Here is a 26,141-nt window from a genome sequence, read left to right on the forward strand (position 1 = left end):
TTTTTGGGGATTTTCCATCAAGCCCAATCCCCTTTTTGGCACAGGGAACACCTTTATGTTGTTCCCACGCTTATCCAGGCCTACATAGCTTTTCCCTGGGGGTACAGTTAATTAAGTAGGAGGCTTTTAGTGGTTCACTCATGTAAATTGCCTTTAGAAATATGTTGGGAATTATGTATATCCAAATGCACTGGCAGCCTCATGGTTGCCTGTGCTTGGGATAATTCTCAAACAAGTATTAAGGGTACTGGTTTATGCCTCTGATGGGACACAGGAAGCAAAGCTGTGCTCATGCTGCCCGGACCCCTGCTGCTCCAGGTTTTCTGCCCTCACTGCTCTCCAGGCCTCCCTGGCCATGGAGGCCCCTAGGTGTCCAGTAGGGACATTTCCTAGAGCAACAGGAAGACTTTGGGAAGTGAAACAAGCCAGACATGCAGTAAATTACATAAGTTCTTTGAAATGTCTGCTGTAGTATCCTGTTCCCCATTAGTTTATCTGAGCACTTTGGGTGCAAGGCTCTTACTATCTGTGGAGCAGGGCACAGGAGATTAAAGATGATGTTCATTTAAAAACATCAAGCAACCTCGCGCTGACTTCTGCTTCTCTTACAATGCTGCATTTGTTCCCCCCATTTGGTTTCCTCTCCCAGTTATCTCAAAGCGGGGTTAGATTCGAAGCTCTGTGGCTAGTCATGCACTGATGAGGTGAGTCCCATGAAATGCTAGCCGGCAGAAGTCACATACCATCCACTGTTGTTTATCTGTGCAAATGAAAAATTGCCAGGAAGCTGATAAAGCAAATAAACAGGAAGGAAACCGACTGGGGTGCCTTCATTGACTGAGGCTGTGAATAATGCTCAGAGCTGGGCAGAAGTTCTAGCTGCAAGTGAGTGCCTACTGTGCACCAGGGTTTCTCCGAATAAACTCTAAAATGTGCGAGATTTAGTGATTCTTCCTCTCTTGAAATGAAAACTGAGACTCATAAAAGGTTAAGCTGCTTGCCTAAGCCCACACAGATAAGTGTATCTGTGGTCCTACGTTCTGTCTTTTAAACCAAATATGACTTCAGAGTCTAAGTTTTGCTTCTATACATAAATAACCTCTTTTAGCATAACCGTTTATGCTTGTGTTCTGCATTTGCACCTAAGTTTAAAACATCGTAATGAAAAGCATAATGAATAACTCATCAGAAAGACTTGAAAATCCCATTTTCCTTATCCCAAACTCTTATATAACATAGGTCAGGGGGGAAATATGAACTAGTAAATACATATAGTACATTGTGTATAAAGAGTCTTATCTCTTAGCAGTGAAATATCTGTCATTTTCACCTGTAAAATCCTCAGCATGTAGGCTTTGTTCGAGTACTTGCATCCAAGAGACCCTTACAGACTAAACCGCTGTTGGCCTGGCCTCCACCACTGCATAACTCATAGTCCTGCTTCCTTTCTCCACACGCCATCTTCTGTTACCATATATTTTCTCCCTCTAGAATACGCCCTCCACAAAGACTGCCACGTGAGCCTTTCATTCTGCTGCTGAACCCCTAATATTCACAACAGTGTATAGAACATAACAGATGTTCAATAAATATTGATTGAATGAGTGAATGAATCAGAGTGTTCTGGGTGCTCTCAATAAAACTGAGAGAAGAATTTGCTGTCAATAATCCTCTCAAAATTGCTATTTGCTATATTTTTAACCTTCAGGCTTCTAGTCAAATCTAGTTACTAGCAAGTAGTAGGAAAATAATTCCTAAGGCTCAGCCAAGCATCTCATTGATCAGTAGTAGGGCATCAAGCTGTATTACAACGAACCTTCACCTCAAAAGTTTTCCTTTAAAAACAGGGCTGAAGAGGTTGCTTGGTGGTTAAGAACACTGATTGTTCTTGCAGAAGACCCAGGTTCGAATCCCAGCACCCACATGGCAGCCTCTTCTGTCCTCTGCGGGCATTGCACGATACTGGTGCACTTACCTACATGCAGGCAATACATGCATACACATAAAATAAAAATAATAAATAAAATGTTTAAGTTTTCCTTTAACTGAAGTAACTTTTTAAAAGGTAATTCTATTAAATGGAATAGTGCTTATCAGCATCTGGGAAGGAAAGGAGGAGGATAAGATGGAAGAGCGAGTGGTCAGTGCATACAAAATCACAGTAGGATAAGAAGACTGTACGCTACTGCACAGTACGTTTGCTACAGTTAACAATATTAGATGTGTATCTCAAAATAACTAAAAGTGAAGATTTTGAATAGTCTCATCACAAAGAAATGACGGCTACTTGAAGTGACAGGTTACGCTAAATTTCCTATTTATTCATAGGCCATGAGCAGACATCACAACACTTACCCCTACCCCCATAAATGTGTGTATTTATCGGTAAGATATAATTCTATATTATTTCAATGATAATTCATTATGGAGAGCTCTGTATCAAGAATCTCAATTTTATTTTATTTTATTTTTTTTGTAGAATATCTTGCATGGTTTAGATAGCCACCCTGGTTCAGCAGTGTTGTAAAATTTCCAGGCTTCCATCTTCAGTGTTTTCTTATATAAACAAGTGTTAAGGTCCCATGTCATTGTCACCTACAAAATGGACCAGAGGACCTGCAACATGGGACCACTGGAAGTGTCTTAGCAATGTATCTAAAGCCAGGCATGGTAGCACACACCTTTAATCCCAGCGCTTGGGAGACAGAGGCAGCTAGAGCCCTGTGAATTCAAGGCCAACCTTATCTACATAGAGAGTTCCAGGTCAGCTGGGGCTACTGAGAGATCCTGTCTCAGAAAAAAAAAAAAAAAAAAAATGTATCTAAGACCCAACCAGCCTTCAGATGCTAATGACAGTCCCAGTGAGGGCATAGGTGTTAGAAGAGCTGACAAGGTGGCCCCTGGTTTCCATGCTTTATCCAGAAGTCACAAAAGTGACATTTAAAAATGTCGTTTCCCCCTTGTTTAGTAGCAATATTTTTAAAACTACCCTAGGTGGTTAGAAACTGAAGACCATGTGCTGGGCAATCCCAAAACCTCACTACGATGAAAAAAAAATCATTCTCATTTTCTCTCTTTCCCTCCCTCCCTCCTTCCCTTCCTTCCTCATCCCCCCCAACAAAAGAATGACCACTCATCTAACCATCATAAGTCAAGTCAAGACAAGTCACTGAATCTTATTAAATGCCAACTCAATACAGTATTCTAGGGTAGATACACAAATGACTCCACTGAGTTCCTGTCTTAAAGAGCAAGCCTGTGAACATCTCAAGCCTTAACCTACTACCTACCAATGACAGTATTATTTCAGTCCCATCTCTGTCTCAAAGTCAGGACTATCAAATGAGCTGATAGAAGACAAAGTTCTTTGTAAAATTAATCTTCTCTGGTCATATGGACTGTTGTCACTTGGATTATTGAGGGGACAGACCTTACCCAGCTGACAGTAGTTAAAAGCAGACAGGGTTAAGTACTGTGGGAACAAAAGAACAGGGCTGTCAATCTCAGTGGAGAGTAAGGGTCAGTCTCTTTAAAAAGGTGGCCAGTAACCTGGGTTTAGGTTAGAAACCAGCCAAGAAATGTTCACATACTTGAAAGAGACTAGCCTTTCAGTCGTTAGTACAAATAAATTTAAGATGCCCGCGCGCATGCGTCTTCCTTGTGCGGGGCAGCTTTGTGGCTGCGCCATCAGCCTTTCTCAGTTTCTCTGTGTCCCTGAAATGGAGGACTTTCGATATTTCCTGCTTGTGCCACTTCCAAGTTTGAGACTGTGCCAGTGTTGAATATGTCAGTCAGTTTCAGCAGATCTAAAGTAAATCTAATATTTTATTATGAAGAAAACGGGAAATTGTAGCGCTTTTCAGCGAAATTTAGTGCTGTGCTTAAATGTAGGTTTAAGAAGCTAGTTAAAGCTGGGTGTGATGACACATACCTGTGATCCCAGCATTTGGGAGGTTGAAGAAGAAAGACCGTGAGTTCAGGATCATCCTTTGGCTGCTTAGTGAGTTCAAGGCCAATCTGAACCGTATGAGACCATGTCTCAAAACAAACAAAAGTGAAGCTACTTAAATTTTTTCCTCTAGAAAATAATTCAGAATTCTAATGAATTCAATTATAATTATACATACATATTATAACTATAATTACATTTAGATGGTAAAACTATTAATAGATTAGAATTATGCCATTAAAAATGTTGGAAATTCCCAACAGTTCAGTGGAAGTCTTAAAGTTAGGATTATAAGTAATGCATTTAATTATAGCTATTTTTAATACTATCAGTGATAAACTTTGTTCAGAGATTCACTTATTCTCAAAGAATTAATTTGATTTCATTTTAAAGCTAAAAATTAGGTGCTTTAATATGTATTCTCTCTGTTCTTGTCAAAATTAAATTTTAACATTTATTTTTACTTTATATACATGAGTTATACCTGCATGTATGTAAGTATACTCATGTCGTGCAGTGCCCACAGAGGACAGAAGAAGGTGTCAGATGCCCTGGAGCTGGAGTTACGGACTGTTATCTACCATGTGGGTGCTGGGATTCAAAACTGGGTCTTTTGCAACATCAGCCAGTGCTCTTAACCACTGAGCCGTCTCTCCAGCCCTTCTTGTCAAAATTATTAAGTAAATAAATTCATTTTCAAAAAATTGTTTAAAAGCATCTGTAGAGGAATATTTTGACAATCAGTTAACCAAACACCCAGGGCATTTAGAACTGGGGTTCCAAGGTTTCAACTACCATGAGTTTGCAGACTATCATTAGTTCCTTGAAACTTTTTAAGTCACATATTAGAAGTTAGAAATGGTATACACCTGTAATCCCAACATCTGGGAAGCTGAGGAAGGAGAATTTATGAATTCAAAGCCATCCTGGGCTGCATAGTGAAATCCTGTCTTAAAAATTTAAAAAATCACATGTTGAGTTCACATGGGTTCTCACATCTGCCAATCCTGATTTGACTGCCAACAGCTGTTCATCAACTGTGAGGGTAGAGGAAGTTTACCAACTTATACTTCTGGCGGAGACATATGAGACACCCATTATTGGTGCCAATAGAAAGGCAGCAGACTGGTAACAATTGTCCATTGATCACGGACACTGCTGCACTAGCATATATTAAGGGGAATGATTAAATCTCCCACAATCTCCTGCGGTAATGGGAATCGTCGCTGTTACAGAACATTGCCGTGGGATCAATGTCTTGGCTTTTCTTTTGCATTTATGGAGCAGTGGGAAAGCATCATTCTGTGACAGTGTTCTCCCCCATTATCTCTTTAGTATTGGCACCTGCTCATTAGAGACTGATGTGCCAGAGAGCATCCATAGAGGAGCAAGGGTCTGTTCTTAATGACCCTTTATCAGAGAAATTTCACCCAAATGATAGGTTACAACAGAAAAGCTATATTGCAAAATGAGTACTCTAATCACCCCTCAAAAATGCCCTTACCTTTTTATCAAGTTGGGATTTTTTTGATGTCAGAAAATGGCCTAAACCAACCCTTTGTAATTAAATTCTAAAAGGCTCTCTACCAAAAGAAAGAAATATTCTTCTCATGTACACTTAAACTCCGTGTTGTGTGTGTTGCACACATATGTGACAAATCATGGTCAACAAAAGTATTTATTCCCAAAGCCTGTTACAGCACCTAGCAATGTGGCAGACAGTCAATCGATATTTGTTGAATAAATAAATAATAAGATGGATACCACGCATGTCTTGTTCTTTGAACCTGATCAAGTACTTTGAGAGCAGAGAACTGCGTGCATTTGATGAACAAACAAGCAAAGTGCTGTTTGGGTTGGAGAACCCAGACACACGATTTTGTAAATACAGAAGCTCCCAGAAAAACAAATGCTGCCTTTCAGCTGGCCATGTATAAATAAATAAATTACCCAAATCACCAAATTTTTAATTTCATGTTTGAAAGTGAGTCTGTATAAATATTCTAAAATGGAAGGAAAACAGAGAAAGCTGATTGGTAAGGCCCCTATGTGACTCCTTCCTTCCTACCCCGTTCCTGTTACCATCCCTAGTCATAGCCCATGTCTTGGGAAGCAAAGTGCCAGCTCAGTGTGTGACTCAGACTTAGCATAGGATAGAGAGGAGCTTTAAAGCTAATTTCATGCCAACTACAGCAGTCTTTGAAGACTTTCTGGAGAGGGGAGTAATAAGAGAAAAATGCTTTTATAAAGTAGAAAAAGTAGAAATGAAGAATAAGAACTCTATAATTCATGTATTCTGTCATGAGCGATCCTGCGTTTTTTGCTGACTGCTCTGAATTTCATTTCCTTATACATAGGAATGGAGACAGTTAAATAGTACTGCCTTCTAATTCAGCTTTGAAAAACTCAAATGATGTGAGAAAAACGAGATTTATTGAATACCTGCTGTATGCAAAGTACTATGCATGTCATTAGCCCTCAGGTATCTTTAACATATGTACAGTACACCTAAGCCAAGGAGTATTAAAGAAACATTGTGTATTTTTTGGTGGATACTTGAAAAACTCTAAAATGTTATGTGAGGCAAGATACTATGAAATTTAACTGAAAACATATGCATCTGTAAATATTACGTGCAAAACTTTGTGCAAAGTGATAGACAAAATATAAAAATAAGCAAAATATAAGTTGCTGTGTAAAAACCCACTGGAGGCAAACAGGGTGGCTGGTTTAACAAGTGCTATGACTCATCAGATGGTGGATGGCAATAGGCATCATATAGTTTTTGAGTTTCTTCATTGATATGGACCACAGTCTTCTGCTGCACTTAGTGATGAAGCTGGTGCATAGACCTCCCACAACTAAAGAAGCAGCAGTAGAGGCTAGTCCCTGTGTCTTTCCCTTCCTGACATCCTTTCCTGTCCCCGTCACTAAGAAGCGTGCAGATGGCAAACACACTAGGAAGTTTACAGGAAGAACATGAGCCCATGAGCTGGGGCCATCCTCAATTAGCATCCTCAATTAACAAAACTAGCTATCCTTGTCTAAAACTTGTTTGTTTTTTTGTTTTTTTGGTTTTTTTTGTTTTGTTTTGTTTTTTTACTTGTAAGTAAAGGAATTGGGAAAGAATTAAAGCAAATGCTTACATACAGGAAACAAAATTATTCTAAATAGAGATCTAACTTACCAAAGAGTAAATTAACCAAACAATAAAGTTGGAAGAAGGGACACAAAAGAAAGAAATAGATAGACAAGTGAATGGGGGGAGGATGGACAGACAGACAGGGAGAGGTAGATGTACATCAGACCTCCTTAAGAGTTTGATATCGCGTTTTACTGTATCTATTAGATATTATTAAAAATTTCTAGAACTCCAACACAAGGTAGTTTTAACATGATAGGAAAAGAAAAAATATCCTTTTAAATGATGATCTTGTCTTTGCTGTACTATGAACATGCTGTAGATAGGTACTAGACTACAATTTGATTAATAACGAAGATATATTGGCTAATATTTTTACCAATAGACTGTTACTGGAATTTTTACTATTTAAAGTATTTTATAAGTAATTGTGGTAGCTAGTTATTTCAACACACATTGTTCTTACCTCTGTGTATATATACACATACATGTGAACCGCACATATACATGTGTCTGTGTTCACATATATTCATTCACATTATTTGGAAAAATGGCTCCATGAGCTGGAGGGCTTAGTACTTAAGAGCACTTACTGTTATAGCAGTGTACTCAGGTTCAGTTCCCAGCACCCACATGGCAGCTCACAACCACCTGTAACTCTAGCTCCAGGGGATTCCGCATCCTCTTCTGGCCTCCATAGGCACCAGGCACAAATGCACACATACATCCAGGAAAACACTCATACACATAAAATATAAATAAATAAATGCTTTTTAAAGTGGTTTAGAGCATGTATGATATTATTTGCAGACTTAATTCTCTCTTTTGTCTTGCATTTTTCCAACATACTTATGATTCTATTTAAATGTGAAATAATCCAATATAATACTGTGTTTTTTCTTTTTAATATTTTATTAATTGTGTTTTTGGTATGTGACTGTATTGCCTGTATTGTGTTTAAGTGCACCTGTGTCATGCAGTGCCCACAGAGGTCAGAAGAAGGTTTCGGATCCCCTAGAACTGGTCGTTATATACAGTTGTTAACTGCCGTGTGGGTGCTGGGAATCAAACCCAGGTCCTCTGCAAGAGCAGTCAGCGCTCTTGGCCACTGAACAATCTCTCCAGTCCCCAGTTTGTGCTTTTTTTTCTGTAAAATAATTCTTTAATTCTTCAGAGTAAGAATCTTTTCTATGGCTTATGGGAAGAGAGAGCAAAGAAAGCCTTTGGGTCCCACACATGTCCCTGCAGTCCTGGTCCTTCTGACTGTGCTGGGAGGCAGCTTCTGATGGGGTTATATGCTTGCCTCTTGTTTTCCTGAAGACAATTACAATAATTTATCCAACCCCATCCATCCACTGGCTTCAGTAACATCATAAACTCATCAATTAATCAAAGACATGGCACCCATTTGGAGATGATGGGTAATTTACGTGCTAGGAGGTTCCGGGAAGTGCTCACATGGACATAGTAAATCAGAAACCCAGTCCTGATAGATTCCTAAACAGCATTCCAACTACTACAATGGAGAGGGTTCCCCAGCCCTGATCACAAAGTATATCTCTAAAATGAGAGAGGAAAAGTCAAGCATACAAAAATCACCTTATTTTAAAGCATCTCTTAGAGTTGATGAAAAATTACAGAGATAGCATGACTGAGTCCATTACAAACAGCTCACTGGTGTGACTTCTCGGAACCAAGGATTACTGACCCCTCTCCCACTTTCTTATCAATTAAAAGCTTGTCTGATACTTTTAGGTTTTTAGATAGAGTTACTGTGGTTGTTGGCTTTCTGACCTGTTGGAAGTGAGGATCTGCTTGTGGTCCAGTGCCATGCACTGCCGTGAAGAATGGGCACCATTAGCAGCTGCCAATGTTCAGGACCTGTTCAGATCTTGCTTTTGAGCACCCATGTTTGAATGCAGGCCATATATCTTAATGTTCTTTGTTTGGGAGGAACATTCTGAGGGCTCTCCCATAATGTACATAACAAAGGGCAGATTAAAATTTTCCTTGACATAGCTGGAAGTGCACTGAACTCATTAGAACTTCCAAGACTGCCAGCCCATATCATTTCTAATCTGGTGTCCTCTGTGGTGCCCAGCTATTCTGCCACAAGAGTGAGCCTAACCCAAAAGTCACTGGGCTATGATCAGTTGGCTTCCAGGATTAAAGAATGCCAGGTTACCAGGGTTCCTTGGACCCAGTGCCAATCAGAACTCATTGTCTGCCTTTAAGCCACATCATGAACCAAGTAAAGAGAAGAGTTTATCAACATGATTTCACCGCCTCCCTCCTATCTCAGCACTCTAGGCTCTTACATAAGCTGCACTGTGTGTTCTAATGTCTGATACATGCATAGGGATTAAAGGTAGTAAAGGATGCAGAAGAATAATTTTCAGGACCAGTTATTCTTTGATATTTATCACTTCATGGTGATGACACCTGCTTCTAATTTTAAAAGTTCTTTTGTCCAGTGGGTGTTTTTTCTTGTTGTTTTTTTTTTTTTTCCTTCAGAAATTTTATCCTCAAAAGATTTAACTAGTAATTTTTTTTCCCTTTGATGTGCTTGAGTTTATGGGTTTGTCTGTCAGTACTGAAGCCTTATGATGCCTTTAGTTTAAAAGGAAAAAAGAAATCTTTATAACACATGGGCATTGAATTTAGTCACATAAATTTCTGCCCTAGCCACACATTTGGAGATTTTGCAAAGATACAGTTTATCACACATGTCTGCTACTTGGGCTACTTGATGGTTCTCTTAAGTTGACTAAAACCAGAGATGTGGCTGAAGTCTCCTTATAGGAACAGTCTAGTAATTACTTAAATTCAACACTTATAATTAGCTGGTAGCAGTTATCATTTGAGTCAGTGTGTGCAAAGGACAAAGGAAGAAGCTGTGGTTTGTTTTTTTGTTTGTTTGTTTGTTTGGTTGGTTGGTTGGTTGGTTGGTTGGTTGAGGGGTTTTTTTTGGTTTTTTAATTTGAGACAGAATCTCCTTGTAGCCCCAACTCACTTAGAACACACTATGTAGATCAGGCTGGCCTCCATCTATCAGAGATTTGCCTGCCTCTGCCTCTTGAGTACTGGGATTAAAGTCTTGTGCCCCCATTCCCTGGCTTTGTCTTTTTTGACACATATGGAAATAGTCAGTTGGTTGGGAGATAGCCAATTGTAGTGCCCAGTTTGGTTTGCTTTCTTGTTTTTATCTTGTATAAAGACCTTTTCCTCACAAGTGCTGGATAAAGTCCATTGCTTGAGTAGAAAAAGCCGTGGAAGATGGTGCACTGCTAGCAACCCATTCTGATTGGCCCGTGGGGAGTTGTCTGTTTAAAATTGGATCCTTGTGTTGGGTTCCAAAAAAAGGTGTGAATATGAAAAAGAAGTGTTAAATCATGACTCCAGAGAAAATGTCGGCCATGAGCAGTTTTTAGTTTAAGTAAAAACCAAACTTTAAAATTTAGATAAATAAGATCAGGGTGGTGGGGCAGGCGGGGAGGTGGGGGGTGAATCATTACCTCCAATATAAAGGCATTATGGTGAGCAAGTTTCACCATACTTGAATACGACATTCAACAGAGACATTGATTGAATGGAACTGACTCATTTTCTTAATTGATATGCAAAGCTCTGCCATGCATTTACCCTTAGTGTCAGATAAGTAATTTTTAATAAAATATTTCCAAGACATGAAGACAGTTAAGAAAACAGCACGGTTTTTAATAACCACACTCGTAAGTAAACGGATCTATCATTATGTTGTCACAAAGAATGACAGAAAGCAGAAACACGCTGCTAATCCCTCACAGATAAGTAAGTAATGTAATTAGACAGACACCCTCTCCACTGTTGAATGTAACATTAATCACTAGAAATGCAACCTTCCTCTTCTGATATCCCATTGTTGTGAGAAAGGAAAAAGCAAACTATTTTATCAGATACTGTGCTGCAGTGACTCGTGTATTTTATAATTATGTAAGTAGAACTTTCTTTTGACTGTTTTTTGTTTTATTTTTGTTCTGTTTTGTTTTTAATAGTGCTAATAGTGCTGTGGTCTTTTTGCATACATGAAGCTGTATTTGAGATTGGTTATTTGCTTTGTTTTGCAAAATATTAGTGTAATGAGTATACTTGAAATAGTTTTAAGCTTTGAAGTAGCCTTTTGTCTCATCTATCCGAAATGAAGCCACAATTTCTAGAGAGGTTTTCCTATAAGAAACAGGCTAGAAGTTATCTGCACTAAATAACAGCTCAAGAGAGAGCCTTTCTGTGAAAAATTTCATGTTCAAATGATGAAATTCATTGTCCCTCTCAAACATCCATAAGCACTGGCTTTAAAAAAAAAATCCATTTTCTTTTACTGTATAACTCCAGCTTGAACTGTGAACTGCTGAATAGTTATAAAGGAATATCAAGTCAGTTCACTGCACAACTCTATCTCCCCACTTTCTCAATGACTCAAAGGCCTTTAAAGGCAAAGAACAGGGGTATTGAAGGATGGCAGGCTGATTTCGCTAAGTAACAGGTGGAGGTCAAAGTAGTTTATTTGTGGGGATGAACTGAGTGCAGAGATGAAGCATCAAATGCTTCGCCATAATAAGGTTTAGCAAGAAAACGCTGACTATTCCAAGCCAAGATTCTCGCTGACAGAACCTTTTCTTGTGTTTATTACTTGATTTCACAGTTCAAGCAATTTGAAGAGGCCTAAAATTATATTCTTTCTCCCCTATGAAATGTTTCAATCAGCTTCAAAATTTTCACTTCAAATTAAGTGATGGGTGCTTTCCATATATCCAAGAAATATTAAGGTAAACATAGCTCTCATACTGCCATAGCCCATACAGGGGATGTTAGACTGCACATCTTTCAAATTAAATTTTACCAGTGGGACCCTCAAACTCCAGGTATTTGGTCCTGTTCTAAGTGACAAGAGGGAATATATTTTAATAAACACATAAGTTCACATCATTGAGGATAATATTATATGCCCAGAAAAGCATCTGTAAGGATTTCGATAAAGCTTGAACGCTGCATGTTCTACTTTGCTTTCCATTGCTGTGATAAACCCGTGACCAAAAGCAACTCATGGGAGGGGAGAGTTTATTTGGCCTACAGATTCTAGTCCATCATTGAGCAAAGGAGTGGAACTCAAGGTAGGAAGCTAGAGGCAGAAACTGAAGTGGAAACCATGGAGGAATGCTGCTTACTGGCTTGCCCCCAGGCTCATATACAGCTTCTAGTGTCATACTGCGCAGGCCTACAAGCTTAGGCATGACACCAGCCACGGAGGGCTAGGCCCTCCTTTATCAATCAGCAATCAAGAAAATGCCCTAAAGGAGCTAGAGAATTCGCTCAGTGGTTAAGAACACTGACTGCCCTTGCAGAGGACCCAAGATTGGTTCCCAGCACCCACATGGCAGCTAGCAGCTGTCTGTAACTCAGGTTCCAGGGGATCTGCTACCCTCTCCTGGCCTCCATGGATATTGCATGCACATGGTACACCTATCTATGTACATGCATGCAAAGTACTCATACACATAAAATAAAAATAGAGAAAATTTTCCACAAGAAAATGCCCCATAGACATGCCCACAGGGAAATCTGATAGAAGAAATTCTTCCACTAAAGTTCTCTCTTCCCAGATATGTCAAGTTGACAACCAAGGGTGTATGTGTGTGTGTGTGTGTGTGTGTGTGTGTGAATGAGTGTTTTATGTGCATGTATGTAAGTGAACCACATGTGTACAATGCCCACAGAGTTAAGAAGAGGGTGTCAGAGCCCCTAGAACTGGATTTACAGACAGGTGTTAGCCACCATGTGGGTGCTGGGAACCAAACCCAGGTCCTCTGCAAGAGAAGCTAGTGCTCCTAACTGCTTAGTCATTTCTTTAACCCCTTACATTGATTTTTTAAAGTATTGTATTTAGTTTTATTTTATGTATGAGTGTATTGCCTGCTTGTATGTAAGTCTACCCATGTTGTGCAGTGCCCACAGAGGTCAAAAGAGGGCATTGGATCCCTGGAACTGGAGTTACAGAAGGTTGTTAGCCACCAGGTGGGTTCTGGGAAATGAACCTGGGTCTTCTGCAAGAGCAGCCAGTGCTCTTAACCACTGAACCATCTCTCCAGCCCCTTTACATTGATTTTTATGCAAAGAAAATAATTTTTCTCCTCACAAATTTCTTCTTTACCCATCGTCCCGTGAATGTGTGCAATTGCTGCATTGAGCTCCAACCAGTCCTCCTAACCCGTGGCAGAAGGGATGGCTGGGGGTTAAGGGAAGGGTAAAGAATCTGCTACCTCCTGTACATGTATGAAGCATGAAACTCAGTTTGCTTATTCCAGCCCTGATGCTGGACTATCTGTGTTTTCCTTGAAGAGAGACTTCATTGCTGGTCCAGAAACCAGATTTTTATGTGGCATTTCTCTTTATGTTCCATGATTGTAAATTTTAACTCACAAGTGAACATTTGGAGTGCATTAGAGAATTCATCACTTCCCTCCTGAATAATCCATATAATATTTTCCTCCATACTCCCGTTTCTTTAAAAAAAAATTGAAGAAATCGCTGTCACCAAGGCTTTTAAATTGCCTGGACTTCTTTATGATGTGGTAATTCTTTTGGGGACCCTTATAGCTCATTGTAAATGGTTGCATATAGAGTAAGGGGCATAAACTTCAGAAGTTTTATTAACCTTCATTGTATTCTCTCCATCATAAAAATGATGTTGAGACAATTTTATGCACTGAAAAAGGCTAAAAGCCAAAACAGTCTGACTGTTTTACCTTTCTATTATTGAGTATGTTAATTATAGTAAGCTATGCTAGAGTGAACCCTAATGGTTTCTATCATTAGTGCACAGATCTCAGAAAGATGCTATATCTTCAACTGCATCCTTATATCACACTGTGTTTAGACCTACACAGTGGCCCTAACCATATGGTTAACCTATTCAGTTACCACCATTATTTAGTATTATGGTTAAAGATCTGATGGTAAGGAGTTGCTAACGTGTTCTAGAAAATTTCTGTTCTTGACTATAGGGCCATAGAGTACAACATAAAGCAGGAAGAAATATATCTGAGCTTTCATCCTGACTTAAGAAATGTCACTGAAATTTATGCCAACACCATTAATCTGATAGACACAACTGGGCTTTCTAAAGTTCCCCACCCTTAGACCTGGAAGGTCAGTGAATCTTAGTGCCTGCCTGTAAAAGGACACTAATAATAGTGGTTATCAACATTTAAGGAAGAAAAATTCTTCGCTGTCATTAATAAGCTTGACTTAAACCAACTCCTGATAGGTTTTTATCAACTAGACAGATAAAGGGTACTTTTTTTTTTCTTTCAGGATAAGCTTCTTGATCTGAGGTGGTGGTGCTTGCCTCTGTCTCAGCACTTGGGAGGCTGAGGCAAGAGGAGCAGGAGTTTTGGGCCAGTTTAGGCTACACAGAGAGGAAAGGAAAGGGGAAGGGAGGAGATGTAGAGAAGAAGAGAGAAAGAGAGGAAGAGAGACATGGAGGGGGAGAGAGAGAGGGAGAGAGAGAGAAGAGGGGACTCTTAGAACAGTGGTACACTGAAAGGAACCAGTGCTTTGGCTGACTGGGTTCAAATCCAGGCTTCTCTCCTTGGTTACAAGCTTCTCCTCTTCTCTAGCCTTTGCTCCTCAGCCATCCTCTCCCTGAGACATTACCTTCTGTCCACCTGCTGAACTTGCTCCCATCTGCAGAAAGAGCTCTCCTCCGTAGAGCAGCACACTTTCCCACTGTCCTCTGCCCATCTCCTATGTGCCTCACTCTCCTAGAGCTCATTTTTAAAGATGATGAGAAACAACCATGTTGCCAGATCCAGTGGATCTTTTTCTGTCCTTGTCATATAGTACCCCAGCTTGTACTTTGTTTAATCCCAGCAGTTGGGAGGCAGTTTTGTTTTGACTTTTCAAAAAGAAAATACCATGTTCACATAAGTCTCATCGCTTTGAGCCTCGTCATAGCTTTGCTTTAGTAGATCCTTACTCAGTGTCTCAGGATGATACAATCAAAGTTTGTCCACCCTAACTATCCAGCAAGTTGTGGAGACCCAGGCATAAAATGCCATTTAGTAGCTACATGATCTTGTACAAGTTTCTTAACATCCCTTGATCTCTATCTCCTGCAGCATTAAATTGTAGGTAGGCAGGGTAATACCTGGCTATCTGATACACATGTAAGGACTGGAGATATTTGTAAGTGTACAGAGTATAGTAGTGTTCCCTAGTTTGTAGCTTTATTATTTTCAGTCTGGTTTGGAAATGATTGATATGCAGAGGTTTGAGCTCACCAGGTGCCTCCTGGCTTTCTCGGAGACACTCAGGAGATAAAGCCTTCTAGAAGCCTCTAGGTTTAACATCATGTTTGTTCTGGAACAAGAATCATAAAGATAGGTCACTGAGGATTAGAAGTTGACAGTGAAGGAGAGTATATCCAAGATACCCCAAAGCCTGTAAAGAGGCAACCTCACAGCATCAGGGCTTTTCTCTAACTCATTCATATGCTAGAGCTAAAGCTGAAGGGCAGAGATTGTTTATTTTCAGTTTCTCCCAAACTCTTGTGGCTGAAAATGAATATTCCTGAAATTCAGTTCTGTGCTGGTTATGACACGTTGAAGAAAGGAACATGTGCCAGTTAAATCTCCTCTGGGGATCTGTAGTACATATCCCAAACTTCTTCAGTGGGCACATGAGGCAAGGGCCTGTTGCCCTAAGTAGCGTTTACCAAAGACAACTTTCACAGGAAGATGAGTTCCTTAATAACGCCTCTATAAAATAAGTAGCAACACTGACTTACAGTGTCCTTTTAAAATGTCTGTCCAGTTGTCATTGGAATAATCCAAGTTTATGAGGCTCCTTCCCTGCCCTATTCCCACACATTCCATGGCTCCTATACTCCTGACAACAACCCTCTGAAGAAGACTCCTTAAAAGTAGTGAACAGCATCCTGCCTGCTCATTGGTCATTCCTGTAGGATTCCCCCACAACTGTTACTGTAGAGTTCTTGGTCAAAGTGTTTGATAAATCTCATAATTTGAGGATGGAGTTGTAAAAATTATAATTTTCCTATTTTGTAGATTACCTAAAATAAACATTAATTTCTTTTGAGGGAGGTTGCTGGGGAGTTGGGACAGGGTCTCCCTGTAACACCAGCTGACTTGGAACTCACCATGTAGACCGGGCTAATAATCTCTCAGAAATAAGTCTGTCTCTGCCTCCCAAGTGCTGGAATTAAAGGTACGCACAACCATGCCTGGCTAAACCTTGCTTTCTCATGAGTCCTTAAGAATTCATTTTGAGTTTTTAAATATCATTTAATCTGATTTTTATTGCTATTTCTTAGGACACTCAAGACAAAATAACAATTTTCAGCTGCACTCTTTTTGGAAATAACTACTTCTTACCCCTTCCAAAACAATGGTAACTTAAGCCCCTGTTCTAAGAGGTCCTGCCATTTTTTTCTAAGTGAGTATTAGAGGAAAACCTTACAACTTAAGGTGAATTGGATAAAAATAATGGAAATTTCTTGAATTCTAGAGATTATGTGTAGCAGGTGTTACTAGAATTGGCCAGGCTTCTGTTTGAGTATCATGTTGGTTCCTATTGCTACATGGCAAATTGCCACAAACAGCAACTGAAAGCGACACATATTTCTTATCACCCCATTCCCATGGTCAGGAGATTGAGCACATTTGCTTAAATTGGACCTGTGCTCAAAGGTTCCCAAGGCTGCAGTTATAGGGGTCTGAGTGCATTAGCTTAACCAGGGCCCATGCTCGGGATCTCCCAAGGCTGCAGTCACAGAGCTCTGAGCGCATTAGCTTAACCAGGGCCCATGCTCAGGGTCTCCCAAGGCTGCAGTCACAGGGCTCTGAGCACATTAGCTTAACCAGGGCCCATGCTCGGTATCTCCCACACTGAAATCACAGTTTTGTGACTTCTGCTTTCTTCTCAGGAACTTAAGATCCTCTTCTAAATTCTCATGATCATTGGCAGAATTCAGCTCCTTCTAGCTTTAGGACTAAGGACTTAGCTTTCTTAGAGTTATATTATTCTAGGAAATACATTAAAATTAAAGTTTCAGTTCATTAACAGAGATCTCAAACAGTTATTAATTTGTACAGTAATTATATAGATAGATATAGAGATAATTGGCAAAAGGACCTTTAGCAAGGAGTTTAGTACAGAAACCAAACAATTTCAATAAAAGGCAAGATGAATGTTCTCCAGCTTTTAGCAGAGAGGATTTTACTAGCATTTTGAAATTTCATCAGTCAGTTAAGTATACAAAGCAAATTAACCAAAACATACATTATGCATGTAGAAAAATATTAAAGTATATAATAAGGAAATGTGCTCAATATGAGTCTTTAAAAATTGAAAACACAAAGTAATTTTGAGATTCATGACAACCTCAGGGTTCATATTACTTGATGATGATAAATTTAGAAGATTAGATACAGTTTGGCTTGTTCCTGCATGCTGGCATTGCACTTTAACTCCTTCAGGAAGGGTTTAAATGCGCTGTGTGTGTGTGTGTGTGTGTGTGTGTGTGTGTGTGTGTGTGTGTTATGATGTGTATGTGTATCTGAGTATGTGTTCTGATGTATGGTATGTTTGTGTATGTGTGTGGTGTTGTGATGTGCGGGTATATAGTATGTGTGTGATGTATTGGGTGTACGTTGTGGGGTGTATGTGTGCTGATCCCCACTTTCCACCTTGTTTTTAGGCAGAATCTTTCTTGTTGCTGCAGCTACAATTGGTATTCCGGGAGAGCTAACCTGCCAGCCTCTAGGGATTCTCCCACCTCTGCCTCCCATCATGCCACAGGAGCTCTGGGATTATAGACTTGTGCTATTGAACCTGGCTTTATATAGTTTTATTTTTTGAGGGGGGGCGCTCTGAGCTCAGGTCCTCATGCTTGCATGGCAAGTGCTTTTTGCCTACTGTCAAGCCATCTCTCCAGCCCAAATCATGCTGTTTCTGAATTCATTTACCAACTTGATCATTCTTTACTTGTTACTGCCTAAATCCTACTTAAAATTCCTTTTTTGAAAGAGTGAACAGTGGCATTGATTAAAATCAGATCAGTATTTCTGCACCATTTAGAATGGCATGGAGAGGAAAGATGAGCATTTCAAAGAAGTCATAGCTTTCTTCAGTCCCATCATTTGCTCTCTTCAATGAGGTTAGTTCCACAATAGGATTACAATAATGATTCCATTGTTTGTAAAAATAAAATCTGCAGTTTTCAAAGTTGACATTTTTTCACTGCTCTTCTGTTTCTATGTCTTTTGTAATATGTACTTCAAGCATTTGACTGAATCTGATATGTTAGATTAGTTGGCAACTGAAAAAATTGGTTTATGCAAAAGGTACTTGAATGGCTTAGGAGATTTGTCTATATTTATATAGATTCTTACTAGTTTACTCTTTTTTATTTGAAAGAACTCCTGTACCGTAATGAAGCCCTGCATATGGACAGATCTGGATATCATGTTATAGAATCATATTAAGGAACTCTGTGATAAAAACTAATGAAGATGTATCTAGGTATAGCCAAGCTAGCTGAAGTTTTGGACATGTCCGTATCAATAAAATACTTACCACAGTCCGTGGCACTGGCTCTATGCTAATATCAATACATTTATTACTTATTTTCCAGATTTCCCAAATAATTTTCAGATCATAGAAAACATTATAAGTAGACACACATACAGATAGTTTCTTTTGACATCAGTAAAGACAAAATTTGTGTTGAAAACTTGAGAGCCCAGATCCATTCTGTGATATGGAGACCCACAGTCATTTCCTTTATTTTTGTGTCCAAATTTATATTGTTTTAGCTGGCACTTTACCAAACAGATAGATGCCTTCAGTTGTGTGTGTCAGCATGCTCTCAGAACATTACAACTCCTGTAATTACAAGGAACTGTTTTCCCAATATTTTTCTTTCTAAAGCATTTCCTAAGCTTGAAATGTTGTAAAAACCTTAGACACTAGGGTAAAAATGCTACTTTAAAAAACAAGCTTTTATGATATTTTCTTAACATAAAAATAATATATGCTCATCATAGAAAAGACAAACAAAAAGAAGGCAAAGAAAGCCATCCAGATCTAACCTTTGGAGGGAGCCACTGCGGTACTTTACACACATTCCCTTCTATGCTCTCTGTGCACAAAAACACCTTTTAAAATTGTGTTGTATATCTTATGATTGATGATTTGTTCAACGAACATTATATCATAAATACTTCCTCGTGACGTCACTCTTGTACAGTGTTCTTTGCATGGGTTATATCGTATTTACTTAACTATTCTCAGTTGTTTATCTTTTATGTTGTTGTTTTTTTGTACTTTTTTCTTTTTTGTACTATAAATAATTCATTGAATGAACACCTGAGCTGCTATTATCAAAGGCATTTTGTGGTTTTTTTAAAGCTAAATTATTTAAAGTGTAGAAAAATGCTTTGGTACTAAAATAAGGTAACTTACAAGACAAAATGGTGACATGTGAGGTCTTCCTGTGCTTAGGCAGCCTCCTTTACGGGTCCCAGAGGTCACAGACACATGTGGAAAAGTCTGAGTCAGCTTTCCATCACTATAACAAGTGCCTGAGATAAACAACTTATAAAAAAAAAAAAAAGATGTGTTTGAGTTCATGGCTTTAGAGGATCCAGTTCATGATCAGGTGGACCCATTGCTTTTAAGCCTCACCAGTACTTGGACAAGGCAGGGAGAACATAGCATAGTAAAACTGCTCATCTCCTGGCCAGGAAGCAAGAGAGAGCAAAAGGAACAAACTGGGTCCCAGGATCCCATTCTAGAGTATTCCCCCAGTGACCTACAGACATCTTGCTAGAACTTGCCTCTTGAAGGTTCCATGTCCTCCCAGTGGCCCCACTCTGGGAATGAAGTTCTCAACACGTGGGTCCTTTTTGCAGGGGATACTGAAGATCCAAGATATAGCAAGCCTTGTATAGATAAGATCAGTAGCCCCCAAATGGACTGTGATTTAATAGAATAAGTTGAAATAAATTGCGAAACTACCTAAAAGGGGACCATACTGTCACCTGTTTATTCCTGCGACAAATTCAAAACAACTCTATAAATTTTCCATTCAGCGGTAAATTTCTTTCGTTTATTTTGTTGTTGTTGTTGTTGTTGTTGTTGTTGTTGTTGTTGTTGTTCTCTCCATTCTATAAGTGTTGTCTTTGTGGTCATACAAGTTGTTCCATGAATTAATATAGACTTATCAATCCTTCTTACCAGGGATGCCATCTCCAACCACACTGAAGAAGTCTGAGAAGTCTGGTTTCAGCAGCCCATCCCCTTCACAGACCTCTTCCTTGGGAACTGCGTTCACACAGCATCACCGACCTGTCATTACAGGACCGAGAGGTGAGTTGCTCCACAGAGACCCTTGGGTACATATATCATGACCTCGAGTCCAGAGTAACAGAATAGGAAACAGTGAGGACTCTCCTGGAATGGCTCTGAGTTAGTGACCAATCTGGGTTCTTATCATTGAGGGAAGTCTTACAATTTTAGGAACCAAAGAGATTTCAAATCTCTTCCTCTCTTAAAGATAAAAGGCTCAAAACCTTTTGTTTTTCCAGAAGGATTTTGCAGAGTGGGAAGTAATCAAAATCAAATGTGCCCTGCAAGTGGGCTATGTGGGTTTGTGTGTATACATATATGTGTATGTATGTGTATATGTTTTGGTAAGTATCTTTCCGTGTGATCATTTACCTGTTTCTCAAATAATAGATGTCTTTTCATCCTCTCCTCCTCACTGATTCTCTTCCCATGAAACCTGATTTCCATATGTGGCATTTCATGTTGAGGTTGTCTCCATCAGGGTGTTGACGGCCCATCCTCATTCACTCCTTTTGAAGTGGTAGATAGTTTGTCTGGTTTTCATTGCAACATTTTCATTATTTTAGCCTCATGTGCTTTTAAGTTTATTATTAAAATGTGTCCACAAGAAATATGATTTGTATTTCACATTAAAGACAAGCCTTAAACCCCAAGAGAATGTCAGCAAATCACTTAACTTGATCTTATTGCAAGATGAAAATATTTATTAGTTTGTTTATAAAACTCCCACAGTAGGAATATGAATAATTGTAACCACGTTTGCATTCCTCCATCAGATTTTCGTTTAGGTGGGTCTGTGATCTACCAGCTGGTATCATAAACCATCCCAGAAAGTTATGATCCCTTGTCTACTTTGACATATGCCTGGGAAAACTGATATTTCTTGCATTAATCTCAATGTTGGGCCCACAAATCTGAATCCCTTTATGAGTACTGAGTGCATCTCAGGAAAATATGGGAGTTGAGAAGGCTGCTCAGTGCACACATGGAAAATTTCACCAAACAAAATAGGCACTCTGCCATAGAAAGCGATTTCTGTATCAGCAATTATGAAAACTTACTGGCTTTATCCTTAGAGATGTTGTGAGCATTGATAAAATTTTCTCATCAGGGTCTCTGATTATTCTACGTGTGTGCATGTAATATAATCACATATTACATACCATACATATATGTACATACCTGTATGTGGTATGTATATATGTGGTATGTAAACATAATGCAGATTATATATAAAACTTGAGAACTCACATCTGAATAAGCCACTTTAAATAAGATACTATTATTATGTTCTCTCATTGGGCATCAAAACTACAGTGGAGAATGAGAGGTATGAAGCCATTTTAAGGCAGAATATTTATGGTCCCAAGGAGAAAGGTATATGTTATTTACCTTTTTATGGTGAATTTAACATATTCAAGCACTAAATGAATGTTAAGGGCAAAGCTTTCTTCAGGACTCAGAGGAGAAGGCTACCAAAGTTTATTCATTTGTTCATTAAACAAAGATTTGCTGCGTGCACATCACTATACAGATGCTGGGGGGTCAATGTCTCCTGTCCTCAGAGAACATGCAGTTTAGAGCAGAAGAGAGACCCAAGAAGATGGTAGAACAGGCTGTCACTTGTCACGTTATATAGACTTTGAAGTCTAGACAGCATTGAAGTCAAATCTAAGAAGATGCACGTACGAATGATTGATAGTCCACACAGAGGAGAGGTCCACACAGAGGAGAGGGCCACACAGAGGAGAGGGCCACACAGAGGAGAGGTCCACGCAGAGGAGAGGTTCACTCAAATGGTGATAAGTCTATGAAGAGGCAGCAACCAGGAAGGCTGGGTGAGCTACCTTTGCCTTCCCACCTGCCTTCTGGTTTTGTCATGTTCATCCCAATAAATGGGGACAGTCCCCCTGGAGAAAGAACCTTTCTTCCCAAACTCAGATTCTTATGTAAAAGTTAACAATAAAACAGTATTTTTGGAAACACTCTGAAGAGCATAAAATAATGTCATGTATCATTACTTATTCAATAAATATCAAGGGTGCCTACTTTGTGTCTTGGCTTCAAGCTGCACTTCTATAAACCACTGTAGAAATCTAGCACCCACCCCAGGTACATGATCAGGAGCTTCTTCATGCTAAATATTTAAGCACATCACATCTGAGAAGATGACCCACACTGAGTTGGGCAGGATTGACTTTTTTAGACCACAGCATACTGACCTTTGACCTCCTATTCATATTCATATTTATAAAATTATATATGAGGAAAAGTGAAGCCTAGTTTAAGAATTATGGAATACCAAAGATTCTTTGTTTTCACCAGAATTCAAGATGGTTCCCAGTATCCTCCTGCTCAGGTCCCCGTCTCACTGCCCACCACTCCATAGTTGTGGGGCAGAGGGCTTGGAGAAGAGCAATGACACACTTCATTTGCATCTTTGTGGTAGGAAGGACAGAGATAAGGTGGGAAAACCAGGGCATAGTTTGGCCAAGGTCCTTTCACAAGGTTGGGATTCTGCCTCTCAAGGTGGAAGCTGAACTCCGTTTTATAGTCCCTTTCATTCCCCACGGAACCAATTGTAAAGCTTGTGCCTGCAATAATATCCATTTGGAGCTAAGAGTTTATGCTCTAGGATGAGGCCAAATTTGAGGAACAAGAGGCTGCATGAAGTAGTTAGTGGAATAAAAGTGGCAGGTGCGTGTAATAGTGCATCCTTTGCCACCTGTACAAAGTTACCACCACCAGATCTGGTAAACTTGGACTTTGAAAGGAGCCTTGGAGAACAAAAAAAGTGTGACCTTTATCAGTTCTCAGAGTGCAAGGGTGGGGCTCCAGGTGTGTGTGGTGCCTTCTTGCCCAGGATCATGTAGTATATTCACCACTGATTGGGAGGGACCAGCAAAATGTCTGCTGCCTTCCCTGCAATTTCTTACAACAGTATCTTTACCAAACAAGTAGCAGTCAGTTAGCAGTAACTGCATGACACATCCCAACAGTCTAACCAGAGATGGTATTTTAACAAAACTATAGCAAAGCAAGGCCACTTCACACACCCCCATAAACATGGTCCTATTGTCAACTACAAGCCTAAATTGTACTTGGAAATTTGGTGGTGGTTATTTCCAAGGAAAGCCTCTCTGTGTAAAGAGTACAAAGCAGAGGCCGAAAAACTGGACATTTCAGGGAGGAAGGTATGACAGTTTGAGCTGTGTGGGCTACTACAACATAACACCACAGGCTGAAGAGTTTATAAACAGCAGAAGTTTGTTTTCCACATCAATGAAGACTGGGAAGCTCAAAATCAAGGTGTGGCAGATTCAGTGTCCAGTAAAGATCCACACCTTGGTTTGTAGATACTGTCTTCTTGCTATGTCTTCACTTTGTTGAGAGTTAACCAACTCTCTGTGGCCTCTTTTATAAGGGAACTAATCCTGCCTGTGAGAACTCTCATGACCTAATCACCTTCTAAGGGCCTCACCTTATACTCTGATTTCTCTAGAGCGCATAAATCTTTTGCCTTTTACTAAAGGTCCCAACCTCCAATACAGTCTCATTAAGATTTTGACATACTCATTTTGAGGGCACGCAAGCTGTAGTTGCAATTAAGCACAAAAGCTGAGTGGGCCAGATGCACCCATGTTTGAATCTCTGTTACTATTCACACCAACTGTGTGGTCCTGGCACTGTGATGCACTTCTCTGAGGTTCTGCACCTACAAAGAAGTGTGTTAAGTCAGAAGTAAGTGAAGCTATGTATTTGTAGTCATTTGTAAAGTGTCTGAAAACAGACTGTGCATCCAGCTTATACAAACAGTCCTCTTTCATCCAAGTTTGGAAAATCTGGTACTATCCCTATTGCCTTCACCTGTCGACAGTTCACCCATCTGTAAGCCCAGCTCACATATAGAATGAGCTTCCATCATCTAGAATGTTCAAGACCAGAAATGTCTCAGTAATTTTGGGTTCCGTGAACATTTGCCTATACATGAGATTTCCTGGAATGGCACTCAGATTCATTCATGCTTTATATATGCCTTATACCCACAATCTGCAGGCAATTCTATACAATATTTTAGCACACCTTAGTTTTGACTACCCCTTACCATGTAAGGTCAGGTGTGCAATTATCTACTCATATCCTGACAGTGCTGAAAAAGTCTAGGATTTGGGAGCATTTCAGTCTGGGTATTTTCCGATTAAGTGTGCTCAACTTGTATTACTTTGGACATGAAGCCTCCTCAGCTGCACCCTGCCTCCATCCCCTCACCCTCCTTTGCCTCCTGCAGGTTTTCATGCCTGCACATCCCCCACATCTTTGTCTTCTGTGTTTAGTTACTGTTTGTGTCTGGTCCCCCTCCTAGAATGAAATGTCCAGTGACAAGGGTCTCTCTTTATGCCTTGCCTAGTGGGGTATAGAAAATGGACAAATAAGAAGTAGCCAAAATCCATGTAAGCACACACACAAAAGAGTTCAGAGGGAGGAAGGGAGGGAGGGAGGGAGGGAGGGAGGGAGGGAGAGAGAGAGAGAGAGAGAGAGAGAGAGAGAGAGAGAGAAGAGGCTCTGATAGGTTCTCGATGCTTCAGAAGAACAAGCAGGGCTAAATGTATGGTCTTTGTAGCCCTGGTCTATGAAGAACACCCAAGATGGCAGTGGGGCTTGGGGGGTACCATAGCCCTTCATCTTAAGAAAACTCTGCAAGATGACCTGAGCAAAGCTTTCATGCTAAAAGCTATGGCTTGTCTTAGTTTATGCTCTTCTGACCACTTCCCTATTCACATTGCGAAGGTAGAGGCATGTGGTTTCTTAAATCTAAGCTTTTCTCTGACGGTGGCTTTCTTTGTGGCTTTGATAAATCACTTAGCCTTGTGGCCTCAGTTGGACCATCTGTACCATGGGAATAAAGTTTTGCCACCAACTTCTCTGTGTGGTTAGAATCAGGTAAAGGGGTTAAATTATGGTGGAATAGCCTGGGGCAGAGGAAGTAATTAAATTCTAGCAAAGGCATTTTTATATGTCATTATACATTATTACATTTATTGGGTACTTTAAGCTGAAAGATTGGGCTTTCAAAGGCTTTCTTTTAGCATCACTTAAAGTTGAACTGTCATAACATATTTAATCATGATAATTAATCTTATTCATGATAATTGAAAAAGAATCTTTGCTGTTTTCTTTCTCTTTTCAAAAGCTGTGAGTTTTTGCCTGGTAATCTAGGTAAAGGCTTCTGAAACTTGTTTCACTCACAACGTCTTTTTGCCTGAGAAATTCTTATATGACCTCTGATATATAGGCATATATAAAATAGGTATCCAAATTAAACAGTAACTGATCAGAAATCATAAAGAAATTTATTTTAAAATAATTCTTTGATATATAACTTACCATTTAGTAATAGCAGAAGCAAATTTTCCACTGATAACATGGATATGCTTATTTATTTTCATAAAGAATTAAATATTGGCTGAATATTTGATACTACAGGGCATAGAGCATCTTCAACATTTTTCACAGTTAATCAGTATTTTAATTTTATCATCTGCTAAGAATGCAACTTACTCACACACACACACACACACATGTATTTAGGATCATTTTATAAATTGTTGGACATTTTGTCCTAATTCCAAGCCAGCATTCGTT

The 26,141-nt window shown here is 39.5% G+C and overlaps 1 protein-coding gene across 3 annotated transcripts in view; it reads left to right on the forward strand.

Moving 5' to 3' along the window:
* Positions 1–26,141, forward strand: part of Nfia (nuclear factor I A) — a 377,440-nt gene that overhangs the window by 276,452 nt on the left and 74,847 nt on the right. For all 3 annotated transcript variants that reach the window (XM_008844440.3, XM_008844432.3, XM_008844449.3), the window contains exon 7: positions 20,391–20,519. In XM_008844440.3, the coding sequence (XP_008842662.1) occupies positions 20,391–20,519 (129 nt within the window). The remainder of the gene's footprint in view (positions 1–20,390; positions 20,520–26,141) is intronic.

This window comes from Nannospalax galili, unplaced genomic scaffold (assembly GCF_000622305.1).
Source record: "Nannospalax galili isolate Female #2095 unplaced genomic scaffold, S.galili_v1.0 scaffold71, whole genome shotgun sequence".
In the NCBI taxonomy this organism is placed as follows: Eukaryota; Metazoa; Chordata; class Mammalia; order Rodentia; family Spalacidae; genus Nannospalax; species Nannospalax galili.